Genomic DNA, 23081 nt, shown 5'->3' on the forward strand with positions numbered 1-23081 from the left:
AAATTACAAGCACACAAACTGATTTGATTAAAAAATAATCTCGCTGGTCGTCCTGCAATATTCTTCAACTTATCCACATCTATTCTGTCAGATGGTTATGATTAAAAATAGGTCAATGGGAGGCTACTGATAGAAATCACATGCAAAATGCACATGCAATGAATAGTAGTGGGAATGTTCAGACAGTTTAAAATGAATAAAAGCTTTTAATAAGCTGGGGGTGGGTCAGCAAAGGAAGGGTTGATCGCTGGGATGGGGTGGGGGAGGGAAAGGTGAAAGATACTAGCATCTTACCAGAGTCTTTATTAGAGTTTTTGCCTTCACTGTTGTCTCTCTCACTCGTGTCTTTCTCATCCTCGTCAGCCCCGGCTATAGGTTTAATGGCTCCTTCTGCCTCCTCATTCTGTTCTTCTGCTAAGAAACACACACCAGTCAGTAGGATGGAAAACCCCAGAAACACAAACCCGAAAATAAACAATGTGACCATTTAAAAATTTTGTTACTTAGGAATCATTTGCAGACATTCCTTCTCAAAAAAGAACATGAATTTATTCAAAAGTCACTACTAGAACCTGCTGGCTCTACCAATGCAGGGTTTGTTTTTTATCTCAAGCCACTTCTTTTATTTCCACTGAGAAAATGTGCCCATACTAAATTAAAAGAAGTCTTTTCAAAGAAATGCGGTTTGAGCTAGAAAAGATTTAAAAATGAATGCGAGGCGATTTTGTAATTTCAATAGTAGAGCCTTCGAAACTACATGAACCCGCTTCTCCATGGACTTGGATAAATGGCAGAAGGAAGCAAATTCTCAGAAAAATGTCTTCATAATATAATGTGATAATGATGGGTTAAATATAAGACAGGTGTTACTCTCAACTTTCAGTCCTTAGACCCCAGAGGAATCCTTTGGAATTTGTCAGAGTAAGATCACAAAACTTCAGTTATCCTGGGATTTTTTTTTTTTTTTCTATAGGGGGAGCTCTACAGAGTGTAGGACAGAAGAAGGTATACTTCTTCTATGACAACCACATCACCCCACACCTCATTCATGGGTTTCACACCAGCTAGATTACATGGAAATCCTCATAGTAACTCAACCCTATTTAATTATTCTGTAAATCTTAGCTACGCCGCTGCTGGTGGATTAATCTGTTTATGCAGTTAGCCTCTATGCTGGGTCGGTGTAGCACTAATCCGTGAAAGGCCCACTGTTCTCTTTCATCCTGCGATCATTTGTCTCTCACTGTGCTGATGTCACATTTTAATGAATTTTTAGCAATCTGAGTAATGCCAGATAACCAGACTTGCAACTCCCCACAGCATGGCATGCTGTTTTCATTGCGGCACAAAAAATAAAAATCCTATTCCCCTGTTCAGGTAGGAATTACATAAATTAGGAGAAGAAGGTAAAATGGGATTTGAAGCACCAGGCTCCTCAATTTCATAAAATCTTTAATGACCATATAAATTAACCCTGGAAAGGCAAAAGGTCACTGACACCCATTTGCATACACTCTTCTATTTGCTTTTGATAAGCAGAGCTTTTATGCAGAGAACATGATACAATTAACCCTTCAAGAACCGTACAAAACGCTACTCTGGACATTTTAAGTGTCAAGCATTAACTGAAAATTACACACTGCATAAAATTTTCATTGCAAATGCTATAGTGATTGAAAGGGGAAATCGTGGCCCTCTCCATACCCCATGTTTTTTTAATAATGTTCTGACAGCAGAATGAAATATCCACTGTCATATGTAGCAGCTGAGCACCAAAAAGAAAAAAAAAAACAATTGCTATTTAGTGTTTCACTTGCCAGCCATGCTGCACCACTAGAGACCAGAAGACAACAGGAGGGGGTTGGTTCTGGGCTCAATGGCAGAAACTCCAAAGAAAGACTCCAAGTTTGAAAACAAGGATGTTTAAAACATGTGAAATCAGAGTTTATTTCAACCGGAAGTCCTCAAAGGCACCATGCAAATCTACTGACTCCATAGATACACTTTCGTGTTGCACCAAAATGCAGGGGAGGTCTTCAGGGAGAGGTCAGTCATTGGAGGGTTCGGGGGAAACTTCCCTTTCAGGCAAATACACGTGAAAATTGTACTTGAAGATGAATCAACCCTTCTCATGGCCCTACCCTTCAGTGATAAGCGGTGATCAAACCCAGACCTCCTCCTTCCAGCAGGGGGCCAGGCTGGGTGGGGACCGTGGCCTGGCTCCGTTTGGGAGGCTGAAATCATAACTGGATTAGGTGGTGTTCCCCTCTCCCCTCCCAAGTCCACACACGTGACTCGACCATCCAGTGTCAGGCCTGCGACCTACGCGACAGCCCGTGGCACTTCCTTCTCAAACTCGTCCCAGGAAAGGGGTGCGAGACTGCTGGGAGCGGATTTACTAGACCTTCCCCCCAGGGCTGGAAAACGAAGCGTCAGAGTGCTACTGAGCGTCCTTATCTTGAGGGGACATAAAATGGTAAGGGCTAGCGCCACTCCTGTTCATAAAACATTGCGCGTCAGGAGAAGAAAACGAAAATTATGAAGGTACGAAAAGAGAAACTCCAGTACGGTCTGCGTCTCATCAGACGGTTTCTGCAGGATCCTCTGGTATGTGTCTTAAGTGTGAGAGAAATTCCCAGACAAGTTCTTCTATACATCACGGTGGTGTCTGACCCCAGCCTGACCCTGGCAACAGTTTGAGAAATCTGAATGTGAACAAAGACTCTGTGTCAGCAGCGGGGAGAGATTGTGGGATAGACGCTCCCCATCAACTTAATCGCAAACAGCAGTTCTGAGGCCATAACTTTGCCCGGCTCCTCCAAGCCACAGCTCATAACCTCCAGGGTGGATTTGCCCGCACTCCCTCGGCTTCTGTGACTTCGGGCGCCCCTCCGCCTTTTCTGGTTCTTCCTTTGAAGTAGGCAGGCAATTAGCTCTAATGCTCCAGCAATTCAGACCTGTTTTGTGGTTTCCAAGGCGAAAGCTGTTTATTACAGGTAGGGCTCTTTGGAGCCATAGAACTTGGCGAATTTTTAATCAGGCAAAAAAGAATCAAAGGGTAACTTTTGTACGCCATAAAGTTTCCTCCGAGTCAGGAGAAAAAGGTCACTTTCGTTCTTCAGGAGAGTTTTCGAAATAAATTTGACATTCGTTTTATAAATAGGCTTTACAGTCAAGAGTATTAAGGGTGGAGAAACCACTTTCCCCTAGAAAACCATGTAGGTTGGATTTGGGGTGAAGGGCAAGAGTTGGCTACGTTCTCATTTTCAAGTACCACATTTCCTCAACTGTAAAATGCTGTAAAATGTAAGATGCTTACATTTTATGAAAAAAGGAAGAGAATTTTATGAAAAAAGGAAAAAAGTATACAGCATGAAATATATTAAAGGGATGTCTTAGAACTCAGGGAAATTACAGAAAATTCCAAAATAAAGATGCTAAAGCAGTTTTCATTTTCATCAATAAATTTCTTCAATATATTATATGTAATAATAATGAAAGTGTAGCATTTCATAAAATAGTTATATTCCCACTGTGTATATTTCAATTATTTTGCCTCATGGAAAACACAGTATTCATATGTTAAATTTTATGATATAATTCAAACATGCATTAGGTCCAGTAGAACTTCCTGATTTTCAAATAAATGATAAAACATTTCAAAATAATAGGAAGAAGACAAAATAATTTTATAGTCTCACAACGGTACAATTAACTTCCCCTTGCATTGTTATAGGGCTTCCCTGGTAGCTCAGCTGGTAAAGAATCTGCCTGCAATGCAGGAGACCCCAAATCTGCTTCATGCTCTCTCTCTGATCTAAACACCAGTCAGTTTTGTTCCTACTGCTTTATTATACAGTTGGGTTTGGGAACCCTCTGAGTCTTCTAAGGAAACCACCACATACTTTTTAAACCCATAGTGTGGTGTTGGAGAAGACTCCTGACAGTCCCTTGGACTGCAAGGAGATCCAACCAGTCCATTCTAAAGGAGATCAGCCCTGGGATTTCTTTGGAAGGAATGATGCTAAAGCTGAAACTCCAGTACTTTGGCCACCTCATGCGAAGAGTTGACTCATTGGAAAAGACCCTGGTGCTGGGAGGGATTGGGGGCAGGAGGAGAAGGGGACAACAGAGGATGAGAGGGCTGGATGGCATCACGGACTCTATGGACGTGAGTTTGAGTGAACTCCGGGAGTTGGTGATGGACAGGGAGGCCTGGTGTGCTGCGATTCATGGGGTCACAAAGACTCAGACGTGACTGAGCGACTGAGCTGAACTGAACTGAAAGAGAAAGCGAAGGATAGCAACTGAAACATCTTTAGTTTTTCACATGGAGCATCAATTCTAGACACTTGGCTTATAAGAATTCCTTCTTGTGCCCCTTCTTTGTCTCCCTGTTCAGCTCTACTCCCTCAAAATCTATCCTTTTTATGACCTACTTAAATCTGACTTCTCTATGTAACATCTTTCAGTGACTGCCATTACACAAAGAAAAAGCTCAGTCTTCTGAACAGGGCAAGAAGAGCTAGTCTCTGTCTATCACTCCAGTCTCATCTTTCTTCACTTCCTACCTGGCACTTAACTTGAGAACAGTCTCAAATTTCAGGTCATCATCAGAATCGCCTGGAAGACTGGTTAAACCACAGATTGTTGGGCTCTATCCCTACAAATTCTGACTCTGGTAGTGTAGAGTAAGGCCTGAGAATTTACATCTCCAAGTTCCAGATGATGTTAATACTCTTGGTCCAAGACCACATTTCATGAACACACACAGTCATTGATGCCTACCTTCTTTCTATAAGAAACACCGTTCTGTTTCTTGTCTTTTCTAGAATGAATTTTCTTCACTGTATTTAACTCCCATCTTTTAAGTTTAGCTTGGCAAATATCATTTTTATCATATGTAAAAATGGAGCTAATGCTACTTACTTCATAGACTTGTTATAATATATAAAAATTAGCACAGAGCTTAATGCAAAATAAGTATTAAAAATGCTAGCAGTATTATTACTCTTAATTGCTTCTTTTTATATTAGAGAGAAAGTGAAAGTGAGTCGCTCAGTCATGTCCAACTCTTTATGACCCCATGGACTGTAGCCCACCAGGCTCCTCTGTCCATGGAATTTTCCAGGCTAGAGTACTAGAGTGGGTCGCCATTTCCTTCTCCAGGGAATCTTCCTGACCCAGAGATTGAACTCAGGTCTCCTGCATTGCAGGCAGATGCTTTACCTTCTGAGCCACCATTTTAGTTATTTTTAATTGACTGATGATTGCTTTACAATAGTGGTTTGATTTCTGTCATGCATCAACATGAATTAACCATAGGTCTACATATGTCCCTCCTCTCTTTTAATTGCTTCTTTCTCCAAAAAGTCTTCTCTGAATGCTGAACTAAGATTAGTGTTTCTGGATAGGTTTTTTTTTTTCTTTTTCTTGTGCATTAGTGTAAGACAACTTAAGTTAGCATGTGGAAATCAGTATTACCTACTTCCCCTAATAGGTACACATTTACTGAAAACAGTGATTGTCTTTTTTGTCAGTGTTCCAGAAGCACCAACCCCAGGGCTGGAATTATAGAAGGCAGGCAGAGCTTGTTACCTGGAACACTGAGTTCCATTTAGGAAGCAAAACTGGGAAAAGGAAAAGAGGAGTCTAGACTCTTGCTTTCCTCCATTCGTGTTCAATTAAACCTAAAAGAAGCATTTGTTTGGTTTTTTTTGGTTTTGGTCTGGTTTGGGTTGTTTTGTTTTGGTTTAAATTTTCTCTCTCTGCTCAATCATGTTCATTATTCAACCATTGCTGGCCTGGCTCCACATCTATTGCTCTTCTCAAAGCCACTGATGACTTCCATGCTGTGAAATCCAATGGCCACTTTGCATCTTACTTGACTTTGCTCAGAAGATGTTAGTTACTACTCCTTTCTCCTTGAAAAACTCCCTTTCTTGAATTTCATTGCATCAGACTATTGTGATGCCATACCCCTCTGAAAGTTCTTTCTTATTCCCCTTTGCTGGGGACTCCTCCATTAAAAATCTAAATATTGGAATGTCTCCAGCATTGGTCCTAAGTCCTATTCTCTTATCCACAAAGAATGTTTGATTTGAGGAAAAATAATGATATCCCTAGATGACTTCATCCAGGTCCACTGGTTTAAATTTTGCATCTCCATTTGGATGTCTGAAAGGCGTATCAAACTTAATATGTCTAATCGGAGCTCTTGATCACCCTTCAATGTACTCTTTCTCCCCAGTCTCCATGATCTCAGTGAATGGTACCACCATTCACCAAAAGCAAGGCTCATCACTGACTTCTTTCTCCTTCTTATATGCACACCAATCTATCAGAAAGTCCTATTAATTCCAATTCCAGGATATCTTATATACAGTAAACCCATCTATTTCTTTTCATTTTCATTGCCAGTACTGTTAACTGCTTACCTGTAGCTTGCAATGGTCTCATTACTGGGAAAGACTTGCTCTTGCTTTCCCACAATTTATTCAGCACACCTTAATAAAATCGAGCCATTCTGCTGTTTGAGTCCTGCCATGGCTTCCTATTTTGTTTAAAATAACATAGGAACTCTCCACTGTGGTTAAACTGATCAGGCCTCTGTCTACCTTTATGACTTCACCTTACATTGCTCTCCTCTTCACTCATCTCTCTCCACACTACCCTTCTTTCTCTTCACAGAATATGACCAACCTTTTCCCTCTGTCTGTAATGTCTTTCCCCTAATTTTCTTCTTATTATTTTGTACTCAACTTACCTGTCATTTCCTTAGAGAACTTCTCTGACCACTGTTTCTAATATAGCGTCTCACCAGTCACACAGGTGGGGGCCTCAGATTTTAGTGGGAATCACTGTCACCTGGAGGGCATGTTAAACCCTAGACTGCCGGGCCCCATCTTCAGTGCTTCTGATACATTAAATCTGGGATAGGGCCTAAGAATCTGCATTCTTTCCAGTTCCTGTATCGTGCTGATGCTGTCTGTAAGGAGTCCACACTTTGAAAACCTCTGCTCTACTTCCTTCATATTTGTTGAAATCTGAAAATAACTAATTTGTATAGAAATAACATCTAAAAGGGCTTCCCAGTGGCCCTAGTGATAAAGAACTTGTCTGCCAATGCAGGAGACATAAGAGACTTGGGTTCCATCTCTGGGTTGGGAAGATCCCCTGGAGAAGGGAATGGCAACCCACTCCAGTATTCTTGCCTAGAGAATCTCATGGACAGAGAAGCCTAGAGGGCTACAAGTCCATAAGGTTGCAGAGTCAGACATGGCTGAAGTGACTTGGCACATATACATGAAACATCTAAAAAATGAGAGAACTAATCGGCCTTACTCAAAACTTATGCCCCACAGTTCCCGCCAATTTTGAGTAAATTGATGATTCTGAGTTTTCTTACTTGGGGTAATGAGGACTATGGTATGATATAATCAATTAAGATCAAAGAGGAGAAGAAATGGTTTGCAGAGAAGAGCTCAATTTGGAATTTGTTATATTTGATTTCTTTGTAGAACATCTCCATGAAACTATCCAGAAGGCATGGGAGTGTCTAAATATAAAACTTCTCAGAAAGGTTGAAGATATAAATTTTGATGTCTTTGTTTATAAAACAAATATATTGACAGGTAGTGGTCTCTTTTTAGTTTGATATATTTCTCATAGTTTTGATTTTTGCCCTATTATTTTCAACCTAGTCATTAATGCAATTTTTTTATTGGCTTGAAGTGAGGAAGATAAACTGAGTTTATGCTAATTTATTTTAAATATATTCTCTGATTTTCTATGGAAAAGTAACATAAGATGAAAAATAAATAATGATTTATAAATAAAAAAGTATTCATGAGATAGGCATTCAGTTCAGTTCAGTTCAGTCGCTCAGTCATGTCCAACTCTTTGTGACCCCATGAATCACAGCAAGCCAGGCCGCCCTGTCCATCACCAACTCCAGGAGTTCACCCAAACTCATGTGCATCAAGTCGGTGATGCCATCCAGCCATTTCATCCTCTGTTGTCCCCTTCTCCTCCTGCCCCCAATCCCACCCAGCATCAGGGTCTTCTTTTCCAATGAGTCAACTCTTCGCATGAGATAAGCATAGGTGAAGGTAAACTTTACTTTTAAGAATTTTTAAAGAGGGAAGTTCTGACTTTATATTGGAGGGATAGTTTCACTTGAAATTTTAAAACATATTTCAAAACCCCATTATAAATGTGAGGGACTTTTTATAATCATTTTTTGTTCTGTATTGACATTATTATTCCAATTGTATAAATCTGGAAACTGGGATCATTTTATAGTGGAAATAAGTGAGGTGTATTATAGCAACATGGATGAAATTCCTCTTAAACTATGTGAATATAATGCAGCTAAAAAGGCCTCACCTCCATTTTTTAACACACACATAAGCATGCAAATCATAGGAGCCAGTGATTGTGTTGACACAGTTGTAAAAATCCAATCAACTCATTACCAAAACTAACTCCAGCATCCAGGTTGTTTGACTTGGGGCAGAAACAATACCCAGCTTATTGACTTTCACATTGTATAAAACCATCAATTTATGTAAAAAATTTCACTCTGTATAAATGTAGATGTGAGAAATTATCCAGCAGAAGTTACTTGTTCTCTGGGAATTTCCTTTACATATGCATCCAAATTTGACTATATTTAATTTTTATATTAAATTGATATATTCTATATAGGATTTAAATTTTTTGTGTGATTTGATCAGTTCTAGCTAGGGCAGTTCCAGAGAGTTTATTTCATAGATTATGAGAGTAACAAAAGTAATTCATTTAAGACAGACAAGAATAAGACAAATTACCTGAGGTTGCTCTCAACTGCTGCTCTGTAAGATCATCCTCACAGGTCCTGGCTCCCAAAGAGGCAGTTTCTGCAGAGGACATCAGAATGAAAGGTAGTCAGCACACCATGGTCAGCTCTGTGGTGTCAGTCAATACCACAGATCCAAAATTTGACTTTCAAAGAGATAAGCACCAGGTAGAATTTGCTGGCACACCTTACACCCTAGTGGCTGCCCAAATGAGTCCAAAGAATAGTAAGCCTAGATCTCATTCTCATGATCAGCCACACACAACAAATAAAATCACAGAGAATAAAATATGGAAACAGGAAAGGCTCATTCAGATTTTTTGCACTTGGTTATCTGGCCAAGCCTACATGTTATAATGACAATGGCATATTGCATAAAACTGGGAGCATAGTTTTATTTCTCTGTCAAAAAAATAAAGAAAACCCCTCAATATACAATTCCCTGGTAGCTCATATGGGAAAGAATCTTCCTGCAATGCAGAAGATCTGGGTTCAGTCCCTGAGTCTGGACAATCCCTTGGAAAAGGGCATGGGAACCCACTCCAGTATTCTTGCCTGAGGTCAGAGGGGCCTGGCCGGCTACAGTCCATGGGGTCGCAAAGAGCTGGACACAATTGAGCAACTAACACAATATAGGAGAGATGATGTGAGAGACCAAAACAGAAAACAAGTACTTGAAGAAAACTGAAGAATAAGTTCAAGTCATCAATGAAGTCACATCTTTATTCTGATCTATTATGTGAGCCCCAGAGCAGAAGTGTTGACAACATCCTGGTTTGCTAAATTCATGCCCGAGTCCTAAGTTCCATCTAACTCTGCTCTTCGAGTTCCCTGTTGTAGGAGAATCTATGATAAACAAGACTTAAGGAATCACCTTCAACACCTTATTTTTTCTCTACAGCAATTCAACACTTGCTATTCATTTCATTTTACAATGTACCTTTCATGTCTGTTTCTCTATTTCTCTGTCATTGTATCTCTCCTGATCATTTCAGTAGCCTCCACAACAATTTCCCTGCCTGGAATTCCATGTCTTTCCAGTCTAATCTCTCATAATATCTCAAGAACTATCTTTCACGAAAACAGAATTGCTTGAGTAAAAATCAGAGTTCTAGCACTTTCCAGGTAAGGGAACCCTCAAGTATATTACTTAACCTCTCTAAGCCCTGATTTCCTCTTTTGTAAAATGCAGAAATAATTACATAAATAATCAGCAACTGTAAGAGAAAATAACACAAATAAAGGTAAAATGTGATATGGACTTCAAAGTAAGAAAAGCTCATATATTATTAAGAGGATAAAAAAGTTGTTATACAATTCTTACACTGCCAAAGAGACTCAAGTTTATCTAATATTTCTAGGCAATAGCATCTGTGGTTGATTCTGAAGGTTTTAATTAAACAAATAATTAACCTTAAAAATAGAAGTGCACACCAAAGCACTATTATTACATTCACTAATTGTTTCTCCTGCTACATACAAAATCTTTGGCCTTTGTTGGTAAACTGTTTAAAAACAATACAATCATAATAAATACACAGTACCCATTTCCAAGAAGAATAACAACAACAAAAAAACAATTATCCTGTAACTATATCTTAAGTTAGTCTTGAGAAAAAAGAATTTGACATCAGTTTTTGCTTATAAATTGAGGAATAACTTCCAAATAGATCACAGCATTGATGTCTAATCAATAGATCACTCAAGAAGCCCACTTCTTCCTCCTGGCAACTTCTCACTTCGTTATACCTTGATCAATATTATTCGTTTTATTTTTTGAATGTTTTTTTGTTCTTCTGTTCAACTCTCATTCATCCCTCAAAACCCAAAGCAAGGGTCACTTCCTCTTTGCTTGTGTAACAATTAGCCTTTATACATCTCAGCACTTCTGATGCATTGCATTGCATTATGTGATCTATGTCTGTTTACTCGATAAATTGTGAGTTCCTTAAGAAATTTCATTTTCACATATTCTCAATCAAGGAGAGAGTGAAGAATATGAAAGTCACCTTGTTGTTCAGTCGCTAAGTCATGTCTGACTCTTTGTGACCTCATGGACTGCAGCAAGCCAGGCTTCCCTGTCCTTCACTATATCCCAGAATTTACTCAAACTCACCTCCATTGAGTCCGTGATGCCATCCAAGCATCTCATCCTCCATTGCCCCTTCTCCTCCCGCCCCCAGTGTTTCCCAGCTTTAGGGTCTTTTCCAATGAGTTGGCTCTTTGCATCACCTAGGACACCTTTATTCAAAATATTAAACTACACCCTATATCCTGAAATAGATGAAATTCAAGATGAGTATTTTACGAAAGCTTCCCAGGAGCCTTAGGACTCTATAAATTCAAAACTTTCTCAAATATACCAAAAACAAGTAAGTCATCTTATATATACATATGGAGAAGGAAATGGCAACCCCTCAAATATTCCTGCCTGGGAAATCCCATGCACAGGGGAGCCTGGCAGGCTATAGTCCTTGGGGTCCCAAAGAGTCAGACACGATTGAGTAACTAAACCATCACCACCATATATACATATAAATATTGTGTTTAAAATCATTTCTTCCCCTCTTTTCTAGCGAAAAACAATCCTATTTTATCAAATAATCTTACCATTGCACACACATACACACTGAAGTGTATCAAACAGATTTGTTCAAATAGACATCAGTAGTGACTGAACAACAAGAAACAGTATCTAAGTAAATTTTTTCAAAGGATTGCTACTTTTCAAAGATTTATGATTATAAAAAGAACACAATGACAAACATTAAGTTTCCATCTCTGCCAGGTACTGTGGTAAACTATTTGTGTAAAAGCAGTCATGTAACCTTCATGTAAGCTAGTGAAGGTGATGGAATTCCAGTTGAGCTACTTCAAATCCTCAATGATGCTGTGAAAGTGCTGCACTCAATATGCCAGCAATTTGGAAAACTCAGAAATGGCCACAGGACTGGAAAAGGTCAGTTTTCATTCCAATCCCCAAGAAAAGCAATGCCAAAGAATGCTCAAACTTCCACACAATTGCACTCATCTCACGCGCTAGTAAAGTAATCCTTAAAATTCTCCAAGCCAGGCTTCAACAATATGTGACCATGAGCTTCCAGATGTTCAAGCTGGATTTAGAAAAGACAGAGGAACCAGAGATCAAATTGCCAACATCCGCTGGATCATGGAAAAAGCAAAGGAGTTCCAGAAAAACATCTACTTCTGTTTTATTGACTATGCCAAAGCCTTTGACTGTGTGGATCACAATAAACTGTGGAAAATTCTGAGAGAGATGGGAATACCAGACCACCTGACCTGCCTCTTGAGAAATCTGTATGCAGGTCAGGAAGCAACAGTTAGAACTGGACATAGAACAACAGACTGGTTCCAAATCGGAAAGGGAGTATGTCAAGGCTGTATATTGTCACCATGCTTATTTAACTTATATGCAGAGTACATCATGAGAAACGCTGGGCTGGATGGAGCACAAGTTGGAATCAAGATTGCCAGGAGAAATATCAATAACCTCAGATATGCAGATGACACCACCCTTATGGCAGAAAGTGAAGAAGAACTAAAGAGCCTCTTTGTTCTTGATGAAAGTGAAAGAGGAGATTGAAAAAGTTGGCTTAAAACTCAACATTCAGAAAACTAAGATCATGGTATCTGGTCCCATGACTTCATGGCAAATAGATGAAGAAACAGGGGAAACAGTGTCAGACTTTATTTTTGGGGGCTCCAAAATCACTGCAGATGGTGACTGCAGCCATGAAATTAAAAGATGCTTATTCCTTGGGAGAAAAGTTATGACCAACCAAAATAACATATTAAAAAGCAGAGATGTTATTTTGCCAACAAAGGTCCATCTAGTCCAGGCTATTGTTTTTCCAGTAGTCATGTATGGATGTGAGAGTTGGACTATAAAGAAAGCTGAGCGCCGAAGAATTGATGCTTTTGAACTGTGGTGTTGGAGAAGACTCTTGAGAGTCCCCTGGACTGCAAGGAGATCCAACCAGTCAATCCCAAAGGAAATCATTCCTGAATATTCATTGGAAGGACTGATGTTGAAAGGACTGAAGCTGAAACTCCCATACTTTGGCCATGTGATCCGAAGAGCCAACTCATTTGAAAAGACCCTGATGCTAGGAAATATTGAAGGTGGGAGGAGAAGGGGATGACAGAGGATGAGAGGTTGGATGGCATCACTGACTCAATGGACATGAGTTTGAGTAAACTCCAGGAGTTGGTGATAGGCAGGCAGGCCTGGCGTGCTGTAGTCCATGGGTTTGCAGAGAGTCGAACATGACTGAGTGACTGAACTGAAGTGAACCTTCACAATACAATCAGGAGGCAATGATTAAGCTTTATTTTACAAATCATGAGTCTAGAGGCTCAAAGAGGTTAAGGTCACTTGCTCCAGGTCCCCAAGTTTGAAACTGACAGAGCTTGAAATAAAACCCAGGTCTGCCTGGTAAAAAAGTCTGTGAAATTTTGGATATGTCTACTACCACAGTTTTTAGGAATCTATAAAGGTTTTCCTATCTTCATGAAAGCCAGCGAACTAAGAGTATGAGGTTTGGGGGAGTTGAGGGAGGAGGTAGGTAAGAAAGAAATTTTCACTAGTCCTATGAAAACTCTGGTATTTCATAAAATATTTACATTCCTTAAATATAAACTATAACCAAACAGTTTGCTGCCACATAGAAATCTTTTCATTTGATAGTGATTTAAGGAAATGTGTGTGTATGTGTGTGTGTGTGTGTTTAGCTGCTGTTGCATCTGACTCTTTGCCACCCCTTGGACTGCAGCCCACCATACTCTGTCCATGGGATTTTCCAGGCAAGGATACTGGAATAGTTGCCATTTCCTCCTCCAGGAGATCTTCCTGATCCAGAGATCGAACTCATCTCCTGCACTGGCAGGTGGATTCTTTATCACTGAGCCACCTGGGAAGCCCTTTAAGGAAAATATAAAATGTCAAAACCAAAATCTTTTATTTAATCTCACAATTATGGAGACTTCTGAAGAGAATGGCTTGTGCAAATAATTTTATAAGGGAATGCAGTGAATGGCTACCCACTCCAGTATTCTTGGGGCTTCCCTGGTGGCTCAGATGGTAAAGAATCTGCCTGTAATGTGGGAGACTCGGGTTTGATCCCTGGGTCAGGAAGATCCCCTGGAGAAGGGAATAGCTATCCACTCCAGTATTCTTGTCTGGAGAATCCCATGGACAGAGGAGCCTAGCGGGCTACAGTCCATAGGGTCACAAAGAGTTGGACACGACTGTTCAAGTAACACTTTCCACTTCTTTCACAGTGCAGTATGCCACATAATTCTTTTTATATCCTCAACAGTGCTGCCTTCTTTATACAAATGATATAAATATTTTAATAAAGGAGCTTTTAACTTATCAAGTGAACTGATTAATCTATACTTTTCTGCCTGTGTAAAATGACATGTTTAAAGCTTAGTAATGATACATAGCATCTTTCAATATTTCACTTTAATAATTGCTCTGTAATAACAAATCTGACTGCTGTTAACACGATCTGTCTCTTTTCCTGGCAATTTAATTAGATTACTAATTGGTGTTCTTCAGCACCTGACCTTTCTTACTTAATACTATTTAAGAATAATACCACTGACAATTCATCTAGTATTTTACTCTATTCTGTCCATTTGGTGATGATCACATATTTAAAAATGGGATCAAATTATTTTTATTAACACAAGGTAGGAGTAATTACTGCATTTTCTGAGGAATAGTATATTGATTATAGTATCAACAGTCAGATTGTATAGTATATTACAACCATCATCACCACCACTAACATTTTACAGTACCTGAGGCTGATTGATACCCTTTATATGTGTTAGGATGCCCCAAGCAAGTGGTGGAGCTATGATTTGAATCCATACAGTTTTATTCAGGAATCTGAAACTCCAATACTTTAGCCTCCTGATGCGAAGAGCTGACTCATTGGTAAAGACCCTGATACTGGGACAAAGATTGAAGGCAAAATGAGAAGAGGACAGCAGAGGATGAGATGGTTAGATAGCATCACCGACTCAATGTCCATGAATCTGAGCAAACTCTAGGAGATAGCCAAGGACAGGGAAGCCTACCAGGCTACAACCTGTGGGGTCACAAAGAGTTGGACCAGTAAACGACAAAAGCTCTCTTAACCAAAATGATGTCAGTTCAGTTCAGTCGCTCAGTCATGTCCAAGTCTTTGTAACCCCATGGACAGCAGCATGCCAGGATTTCCTGTTCATCACCAACTCCCAGAGCCTTCTCCAAGCTCATGTCCATCAAGTCGGTGATGCCATCCAACCATCTCATCTTCTGTCATGTCCTTCTCCTCCCGCCTTCAATCTTTCCCAGAACCAGGGTCTTTTCCAATGAGTCAGTTGTTCACATCAGGTGGCCAAAGTATTGAAGCTTCAGCTTCAGCATCAGTCCTTCCAATGAATATTCAGGAATGATTTCCTTTAGGATTGACTGGTTGGATCTCCTTGGGGTCTAAGGGACTCTCAAGAGTCTTCTCCAATACCACAGTTCAAAAGCATCAATTCTTCGGTGCTCAGCTTTCTTTATAGTCCAACTCTTACATCCATACATGACGACTGGAAAAACCATAGCTTTGACCAGACGGACCTTTTTGGTAAAGTAATATCTCTGCTTTTTAATATGCTGCCTAGGTTGGTCATAGCTTTTCTTCCAAAGAGCAAGCATCTTTTAATTTCATGGATGCAGTCACCATCTACAGTGATTTTGGAGCCCCCAAAAATAAAGACTCTCACTGTTTCCATTGTTTACCCATCTATTTACTATCTAATGATGGGACCGGGTGCAATGATCTTAGTTTTCTGAATGTTGAGTTTTAAGCCAACTTTTTCCACTCTCCTCTTTCACTTTCATTAAGAGGCTCTTTAGTTCCTCTTCGCTTTCTGCCATAAGGGTGGTATAATCTGCATATCTGAGGTTATTGATATTTTTTCCAGCAATCTTGATTCCAGCTTGTGCTTCATCCAGCTCGACATTTCACAAGATGTACTATGCATGTAAGTTAAATAAGCAGGACGACAATATACAGCCTTGACGTACTCTTTTCCCGATTTGAAACCAGTCTGTTGTTACATGTCCAGTTCTAACTGTTGTTTCTTGACCTGCACACAAATTTCTTAGGAAGGAGGTAACATGGTCTGGTATTCCTATCTCTTTAAGAAGTTTCCAGTTTGTTGTGATCCACACAGCCAAAGTCTTTGGCGTAGTCAATAAAGCAAAAGTAGACATTTTTCTGGACCTCTTGCTTTTTCAATGATCCAGTGTATGTTGGAAATTTGATCTCTGGTTCGTCTGCCTTTTCTAAATCCAGCTTGAACATGTGAAAGTTCATGGTTCATGTGCTGTTGAAATCTGGCTTGGAGAATTTTGAGGATTACTTTGCTAGCGTCTGAGATGAGTGCAGTTGTGTGATAGTTTGAACATTCTTTGGCATTGCCTTCTTTAGGATTAGAATGAAAACTGACATTTTCCAGTCCTGTGGCCACTGATGAGTTTTCCAGATTTGCTGGCATATTGAGTGCAGCACTTTCACAGCATCATCTCTGAGGATTTGAAATAGCTCAACTGGAATTCCATCACCTCCACTAGTTTTGTTTGTAGTGATGCTTCCTATGGCCCACTTGACTTCACATTCCAGGATGTCTCGCTCTAGGTGAGTGATCACACCATCGTGATTATCTGGGTCATGAAGATCTTTTTTGTACAGTTCTTCTGTGTATTCTTGCCACCTGTTCTTAATATCTTCTGCTTCTGTTAGGTCCATACCATTTCTGTCCTTTATTGTGCCCATCTTTGCATGAAATGTTCCCTTGATATCTCTAATTTTCTTGAAGAGATCTCTAGTCTTTCCTATTCTATTGTTTTCCTCTATTTTTTTCATTGATCACTGAGGAAGGCTTTCTTATCTCTCCTTGCTATTCTTTGGAACTCTGCATTCAAATGGGTATGTCTTTCCTTTTTTCCTTTGACTTTAGCTTCTCTTCTTTTCTGAGCAATTTGTAAGGCCTCCTCAGACAACCATTTTTCCTTTTTACATTTCTTTTCCTTGGGGCTGGTCTTGATCACTGTCTCTTGTACAATGTCACGAATCTCTGTCCATAGTTCTTCAGCCAGTCTATTAGATCTAATCCCTTGAATCTATTTGTTACTTCCACTGTATAATTATAAGGGATTTGATTTAGGTCATATCTGACAGAGGATGAGATGGCTGGATGGCATCACCGACTCAATGGATATGAGTCTGAGTGAACTCCAGGAGTTGGTGATGGACAGGGAGGCCTGGTGTGCTGCAATTCATAGGGTTGTAGAGTCGGACACGACTGAGTGACTGACCTGAACTGAACTGAACTGAATGGTCTAGTGGTTTTTCCCTACTTTCTTCAATTTAAGTTTGAATTTGGCAATAAGGAGTTCATGATCTGAGCCACAGTCAGCTCCTTGTCTTGTTTTTGCTGACTGTATAGAGCTTCTCCATCTTTAACACTAAAAGTGACTTTCCTTTTGATACTGTAATTACTTCTCATGTACATTTTTTTCTCATTTGACCTGAGTACCACTAACCACCTTTTCTCTTACACCAACCCTAATGGTTACATCTCCAAAGGCAAAGCTTAAAACCTAAATTTTTAGGGTTCCTACTTTTAATTATGAGAGTAAAAGTCCTTACCACTCTCTCTTTCCTTGCCCTGCCACTTCTACTCATAAGCTTATCAGTCTCATTATTCCTTTTTCCCTTCCCTTATTTGAATAATAGTTATTCTTCAAGTTAACTGATAACATTCAGGCATTCAATCTTAGTTCAAAAATCATCAAGTTCTCATATGGCCAATCTTGATCCCAGCCCTTGCAAATTGGAATAATACTTAAAAAAAAAAAAAACAAAAACCCTACAATTCATACAAATATAATGATCAGGGAAAGATCTACTAGAATTTTTAATTTTTTAAATCAATCTAGATACATAAACAGAATTCTCAGTTTAAGTGCTGGGACTTGTGAATGAATCTAATCTAATCTGCACTTGGTTACTGCAGCAGCCATGTGCTTTTTATATTCTTATCAGTAAGTTTAGGAAGCATTTGGCACATGGTCAGTGGAAGCTGGACTTTTTTAAAATAATGGGTGGATATTTGAATTGTCAAGTATACTCTAAGATAGTACCGGCTTATAAAATTTACACATCTCAACTCTTCCCATTGATCTGTTAACACATTAAATAATCATGTATCACTATTTTTAGTAAAATGTTTAGCACATAAAATGAAGAATATACCACCAAACAGAATAAATATTAAGCTAACAGGTCTAACGTAATGGAAAGAAAAACATTTTCTGTAGTCTTAGGTAACATTTTGAGTTCCACTTTACTTTCATCCTTTAAAGAAAAAAAAAGAATGTTAACCCATTCTTATTTTATACTTGGAGAAAAAGACCAAATTCTGAAAGAGAATCCACACATGTCAACAACTCTTCTAGCCCCTCCCATTTCTTTTGAAGCCCCTCCCACCTCTACCTCATCTCAGTGACTCATTGTAGAAAGTATCTTAGAGAACAGGAATATGGAGAAAATACTAGAAGATACTCAAGTTTTAAAATAATAAGTGAGCACTTGTTGGAAACCTGTTAGGTGCTAAGCATATTACATGCATTTCCTTAATCTTCACAGCGAATCTGTCACAGAAAAATCATTGCTTTTATGGAAGAGATGAGATAGCAAACTTAGATGTTTTAAGTAATTTTTGTCCAAAGGCACAGAGTGGCAAAAAGGTAGTTGGATTTCAACTGAGTGAGTCTGATTCCAAAACTCTATCTTCTCCCCTGGATAGGGCTGCCTCCAGGCAGCCCCCCAGGACTCCTGGTCCAAGAAGCCTAAAAACTCTTGAGTTTTCTACCTCCTAAAAAAACAGCTCAAAGGCCTTCAAAGCAGATTTACCATAACAAGATCCATATTTAGAAGAATGTATCAAGTTGAACATTTATTACTATTCTGGCAGTTTACATTTTAATAAAATCCTCTGCACTTTTTTGTACACTGCAAAAGAGAAGACTGTTTCCAGATGAAGCAACTTTGCAATTAAAAATGGTTGCAAGGGGTCTTCTCCATCCTTTTCCTATGTGGATACAAAGAATGTGCTTCTAAAAAGCTGAGCAACTCAACATGGTATCAAATGGTTTTGAGTAACCAGGCAACATCATCATTGTTGATTTGCAGTGTTTTCTCTTAAACGATTTCTTCTAGGCAGTAATAGACTGAAGTGCATTGGATGCTCTAGTGTCAATTATCTGAATGGGGTTGGATTTGTAATTTTTTATTTTCAAGAAAAGTAAAGCTCCTATACTCTGCCTTGTTTGGTTTTACCTTAAAGGTATTTTTATATGATAAGGGAGCAGTATCTCCTGGCACCTCTGGGCCAGAAACATGCAATCACTTCTTTCTGCTTCTTAAATCATCTATGACCTCAGTGTAATGGGACCTCAAAAGGATTTAATAAGTTCCTGATACCAGGTAGTTTCAATAAATTACTAATATATCCTCTTAATGTCTTGTACTTTAAAGTACTGTTACTAAAATATTTTTTCTTAAATTTACTAGTGCCTAATACATCTCTCTATTTAAGCTTCTATTTTATTTGATTGTTTGAAATTAAAAGATCAAACTCCTCTTATAATTTAGGGCTAACTGAGTATTCCTACATATCAATCGCCCACTTATTTAAACTCAAGTCCTTATAGGATTTGTCACAATCTCTCTTTATATTGTCTGAAATGATTTTCATTCTTTAGCATACCATGCTGGCTTGCCTAGGTTGCTCATCAACATGGGAACACATTTGCTTCAAACATAGACCACAGACCCTACTCAACCCTACCCAGTCATTGCCTTTGTTCATGTGGAACACTGGCTACTTATTTCAACCTCTTGCTTTCTATCTCATTTGTTGCTATTTAATTGCTAAATTGTATCCAATTCTTTTGGGACTCCATGGATTATAGCCTGCCAAGGCTCCTCTGTCCAAGAGATTTTCCAGGCAAGAATATGGATGGTTTGCCATTTCCTTCTCCAGGATCTTCCCAACCCAGGGATTGAACTCATGTCTTCTGCATTGGCAAGTGGATTTTTAGTGCTGAGCAACCAAGGAAGCCCTAGCTAGTTTTTAATCCTCTACTTTCTATTACTACTCCGCATTTGACAAATTTTCTGAATAGTCTCATATTAGGTTAAAAGCTTTTTGAAGTTATTTTTTTAAATAGAAAAAATAAATGTCCAGTAGTGCATCTTTATCACTGTTTCCTTTAATTCTATCAAAGACCCCTCATGAGGATATCATTTCTGCTATGGGAATTTGCATTTCTTTGTCTCAGTCATTATTTGGTTCTTGGAAACTTCTATAACTTTGCTCACACTTTTACCTCAAAGTTTTCTGTAATGATAGGTGCTGCTCCCTGAAGACTGCTTAGTTTTAAAATTTCTACAACAATTCTAGAGTTGAATCAATTTTGAAACTTAAAAAAAAAATGCTTTCTGGAATCTGCAGTGATTTCATCATTCCCAAGATTTTACTTCAATCATATTCAATGAGTGACTTGGACAAATGTCTTTGGAACCATTATGCATGAAAACATCATTCCCTCTGGCTGTGGAGAACCAGAGAAAGTAACTCTGTTGAAATAATGGTCATTTTAAAAAAGAAAAAGAAAACTATTTGAGATTCATTCTCTTCACTTGAAATTTTGAGCAAAGATAAAAGGTGAGACATCAGTGACATAGAAACTGCCCACTTCAGCTATAGCTAAGTGGCCCTTAGAAGCTTATATTGTTTAAAAACTATTTCATTAAGAGAATATTGATTACACCTTTGTATATGTTTGTACTAGGGAAAAGCCAAAAAAAAAAACACAAAAAACCATGCACTTAAGAACCAAATACACTCGGGCTTGAATCCCAACTCCACCACTTTCTAACTGTTTGAAGAGGCAAGTTACTTAGCTTCCCTGAAATTTAAGATCCTATATGTTAAAATGGAAACAAAAATACCCACATTTCAGGGGATAAGAAGAAGTAAAATTAATAAATATAAAGCATCCACATGCTATATCACTTCAGTGGTGTCTGACTCTGCGACCCAGTAGACCAGGCTCCTCTGTTCATGGGATTCTCCAGGCAAGAATAGTTGAGCGGGTTACTGTTTCCTGCTCCAGGGCATTTTCCTGACCCAGGAATCAAACCCTCATCTCTTGAGTTTCCTGCACTGGCAGGTGGATTCTTTACCACTAGTACCACCTAGGAAGGTCATCCAGCACCGAATAATTAGTAGATGTGTTCACAGATGATTCTTCTCTGGCTTGGTCCACACTGCTAAATAGAAGCTTTTCAAAGAAAAGACCACCTCAGTTTGGTATTTTGACATTTTAGATCATAGTTATATATGTAATGGGCTCTCTGTCCATCAGTTAAGTTAGTGTTTTAAACCTTTTCAATATCACTATTATTTGTGTAGATGTTTTAGAAATAGCAAATGTTAACAAGCCCAAACACTGGTTTCCTAAACAATATAGTTTGCAATTTCTTTTTTTTTTTTCTAAAGCCCTAAGCAAATTTTATATATGCTGCAGTAAAATGGTATGTGAACCATACTGTGAAGACTGTTTGCTTCACAGTGGTTTGGCCATTTACAAAAGTATTGGGTTCTAAAAGGAACTAAATAAGTTCATTTGGGTTTTTTGGTAAGATCCTATGGAAAACCCTGAATGAACCTTTTGACCAACTGAATATAATGAAGAAGATAAACTCAAAAGACTGGTGGTAATGGACAAGTCAGTCCTAAATTTTCTCTAGCAAGAGAAGAACCATACCCTTCCCGACTCCAAACTCCCACTATCGGCCTTCTATTAAGAGAAAAACTCCAAGATGAGCCAAATTTCAGAATACAGGTCTGCAAATATGGCAATCTCCAAAACTCCAAAAATCTCCATTTATACACAGACATTGAGTTGAGTAATTTTCTAGACTATTCCTTATGCTGCAGTCACCTACAGCATATGAGCTATCAAAAACATTCTCACAACAAAAAAACATTTATTTTTTTCCTTTGAAGCAATTCTTAATGAACCAGAGATAATATGTTAGAGTTTGCACAAAGGCAAGTTCACTGAGAAGGGTATAAAATAGGAATTAGAACTCTGGCCTCAAGTCCCATAGATTTAAACTGATTTATTTGCATCCTGGAGAAGGAAATGGCAACCCACTCCAGTATCCTCGCCTGGAAAACCCAATGGACAGAGGAGGCTGGCGGGTACAGAATATGGGGTGGCAAAGAAGCTGACACGACTGAGCACGCATCTGATCCGATTAGCATCTTGGAGTCGGTCTTCCCATTGTCAAGTGAAGAAAAAGTGATCCATTCTGTTTGCTATAAGGAGTCATTGTAAGGATAAAATGGAAGTTGTTATTATTACCTCCAGGTGATCACACAAAATAAGGAAATACCATCTTTGTACTATACTTTCTAAACATTTAATCTTGTAAATATGCCAACATGGAATGCACCACTACTATTTATAATAAACTATCTTACACAGTTACATATATATTACCATATATATGTGTATGGGAAATTATTGCTTCCCATGAGCAGGCTTATTTATTTTGTGACTTATATACGGCCATAAAAGAAAATCCTCACATGACTAGATCAATTCTTTTTATCAACAGTGTAATCATTAAAATAAATTTACCACTAACCTAAGATGCAGAAAAGTTTCCTAAAGTGTGTGTAAATAATCCTCAGGTTTTTACTGTTTGGAGTTTTCTACATTTCACCACATTAGGAAAGGTCAAATTTATATAGACATATAGCCCAAATTATACTTACGAGAATTGACCTAGGGCATGGTGGATACAAACATATGTAAAATAAATCTGGAGAGGGAAAGTTAGTGAAAGTACGCATAGTCCCAGAAAAGGAAGATTAGAAAGGCTAGGCTGGAGCCAAGAATGAAAAATGTACTATTGGAATCTACCATGAATTTTCAAGACAATACTTATGCATACCCATGAAATGTTTATTTAATAAATCATTCATTAATGAGCAAACAGATTGATGAGATTTGGCACATTGCTTCTTTGGACTGTATTAGTGGCAGAAAAAAAAAATGGTTTCTGAGTCATAGCCAGGTTTTTTTTCTTCT

General features: G+C 38.7%; 1 protein-coding gene across 10 annotated transcripts in view; it reads right to left on the minus strand.

Annotated features, from left to right (window-relative positions):
- The window catches only part of ZFHX4 (zinc finger homeobox 4), a 206379-nt gene that overhangs the window by 26873 nt on the left and 156425 nt on the right, over positions 1–23081 (minus strand). For 7 of the 10 annotated variants that reach the window (XM_086335434.1, XM_086335435.1, XM_086335438.1 and 4 more), the window contains 2 exons: positions 8832–8900; positions 295–414 (listed from right to left, as the gene is read on the minus strand). In XM_086335434.1, coding sequence (XP_086191560.1) covers positions 295–414; positions 8832–8900 — 189 coding nt within the window. The remainder of the gene's footprint in view (positions 1–294; positions 415–8831; positions 8901–23081) is intronic. The other 3 variants (XM_086335440.1, XM_086335437.1, XM_086335443.1) reach the window with 1 other exon arrangement.

Source organism: Bos grunniens, chromosome 14 (genome assembly GCF_055505025.1).
Source record: "Bos grunniens cultivar Pamir isolate PY7600 chromosome 14, Bosgru_T2T1.0, whole genome shotgun sequence".
In the NCBI taxonomy this organism is placed as follows: domain Eukaryota; kingdom Metazoa; phylum Chordata; class Mammalia; order Artiodactyla; family Bovidae; genus Bos; species Bos grunniens.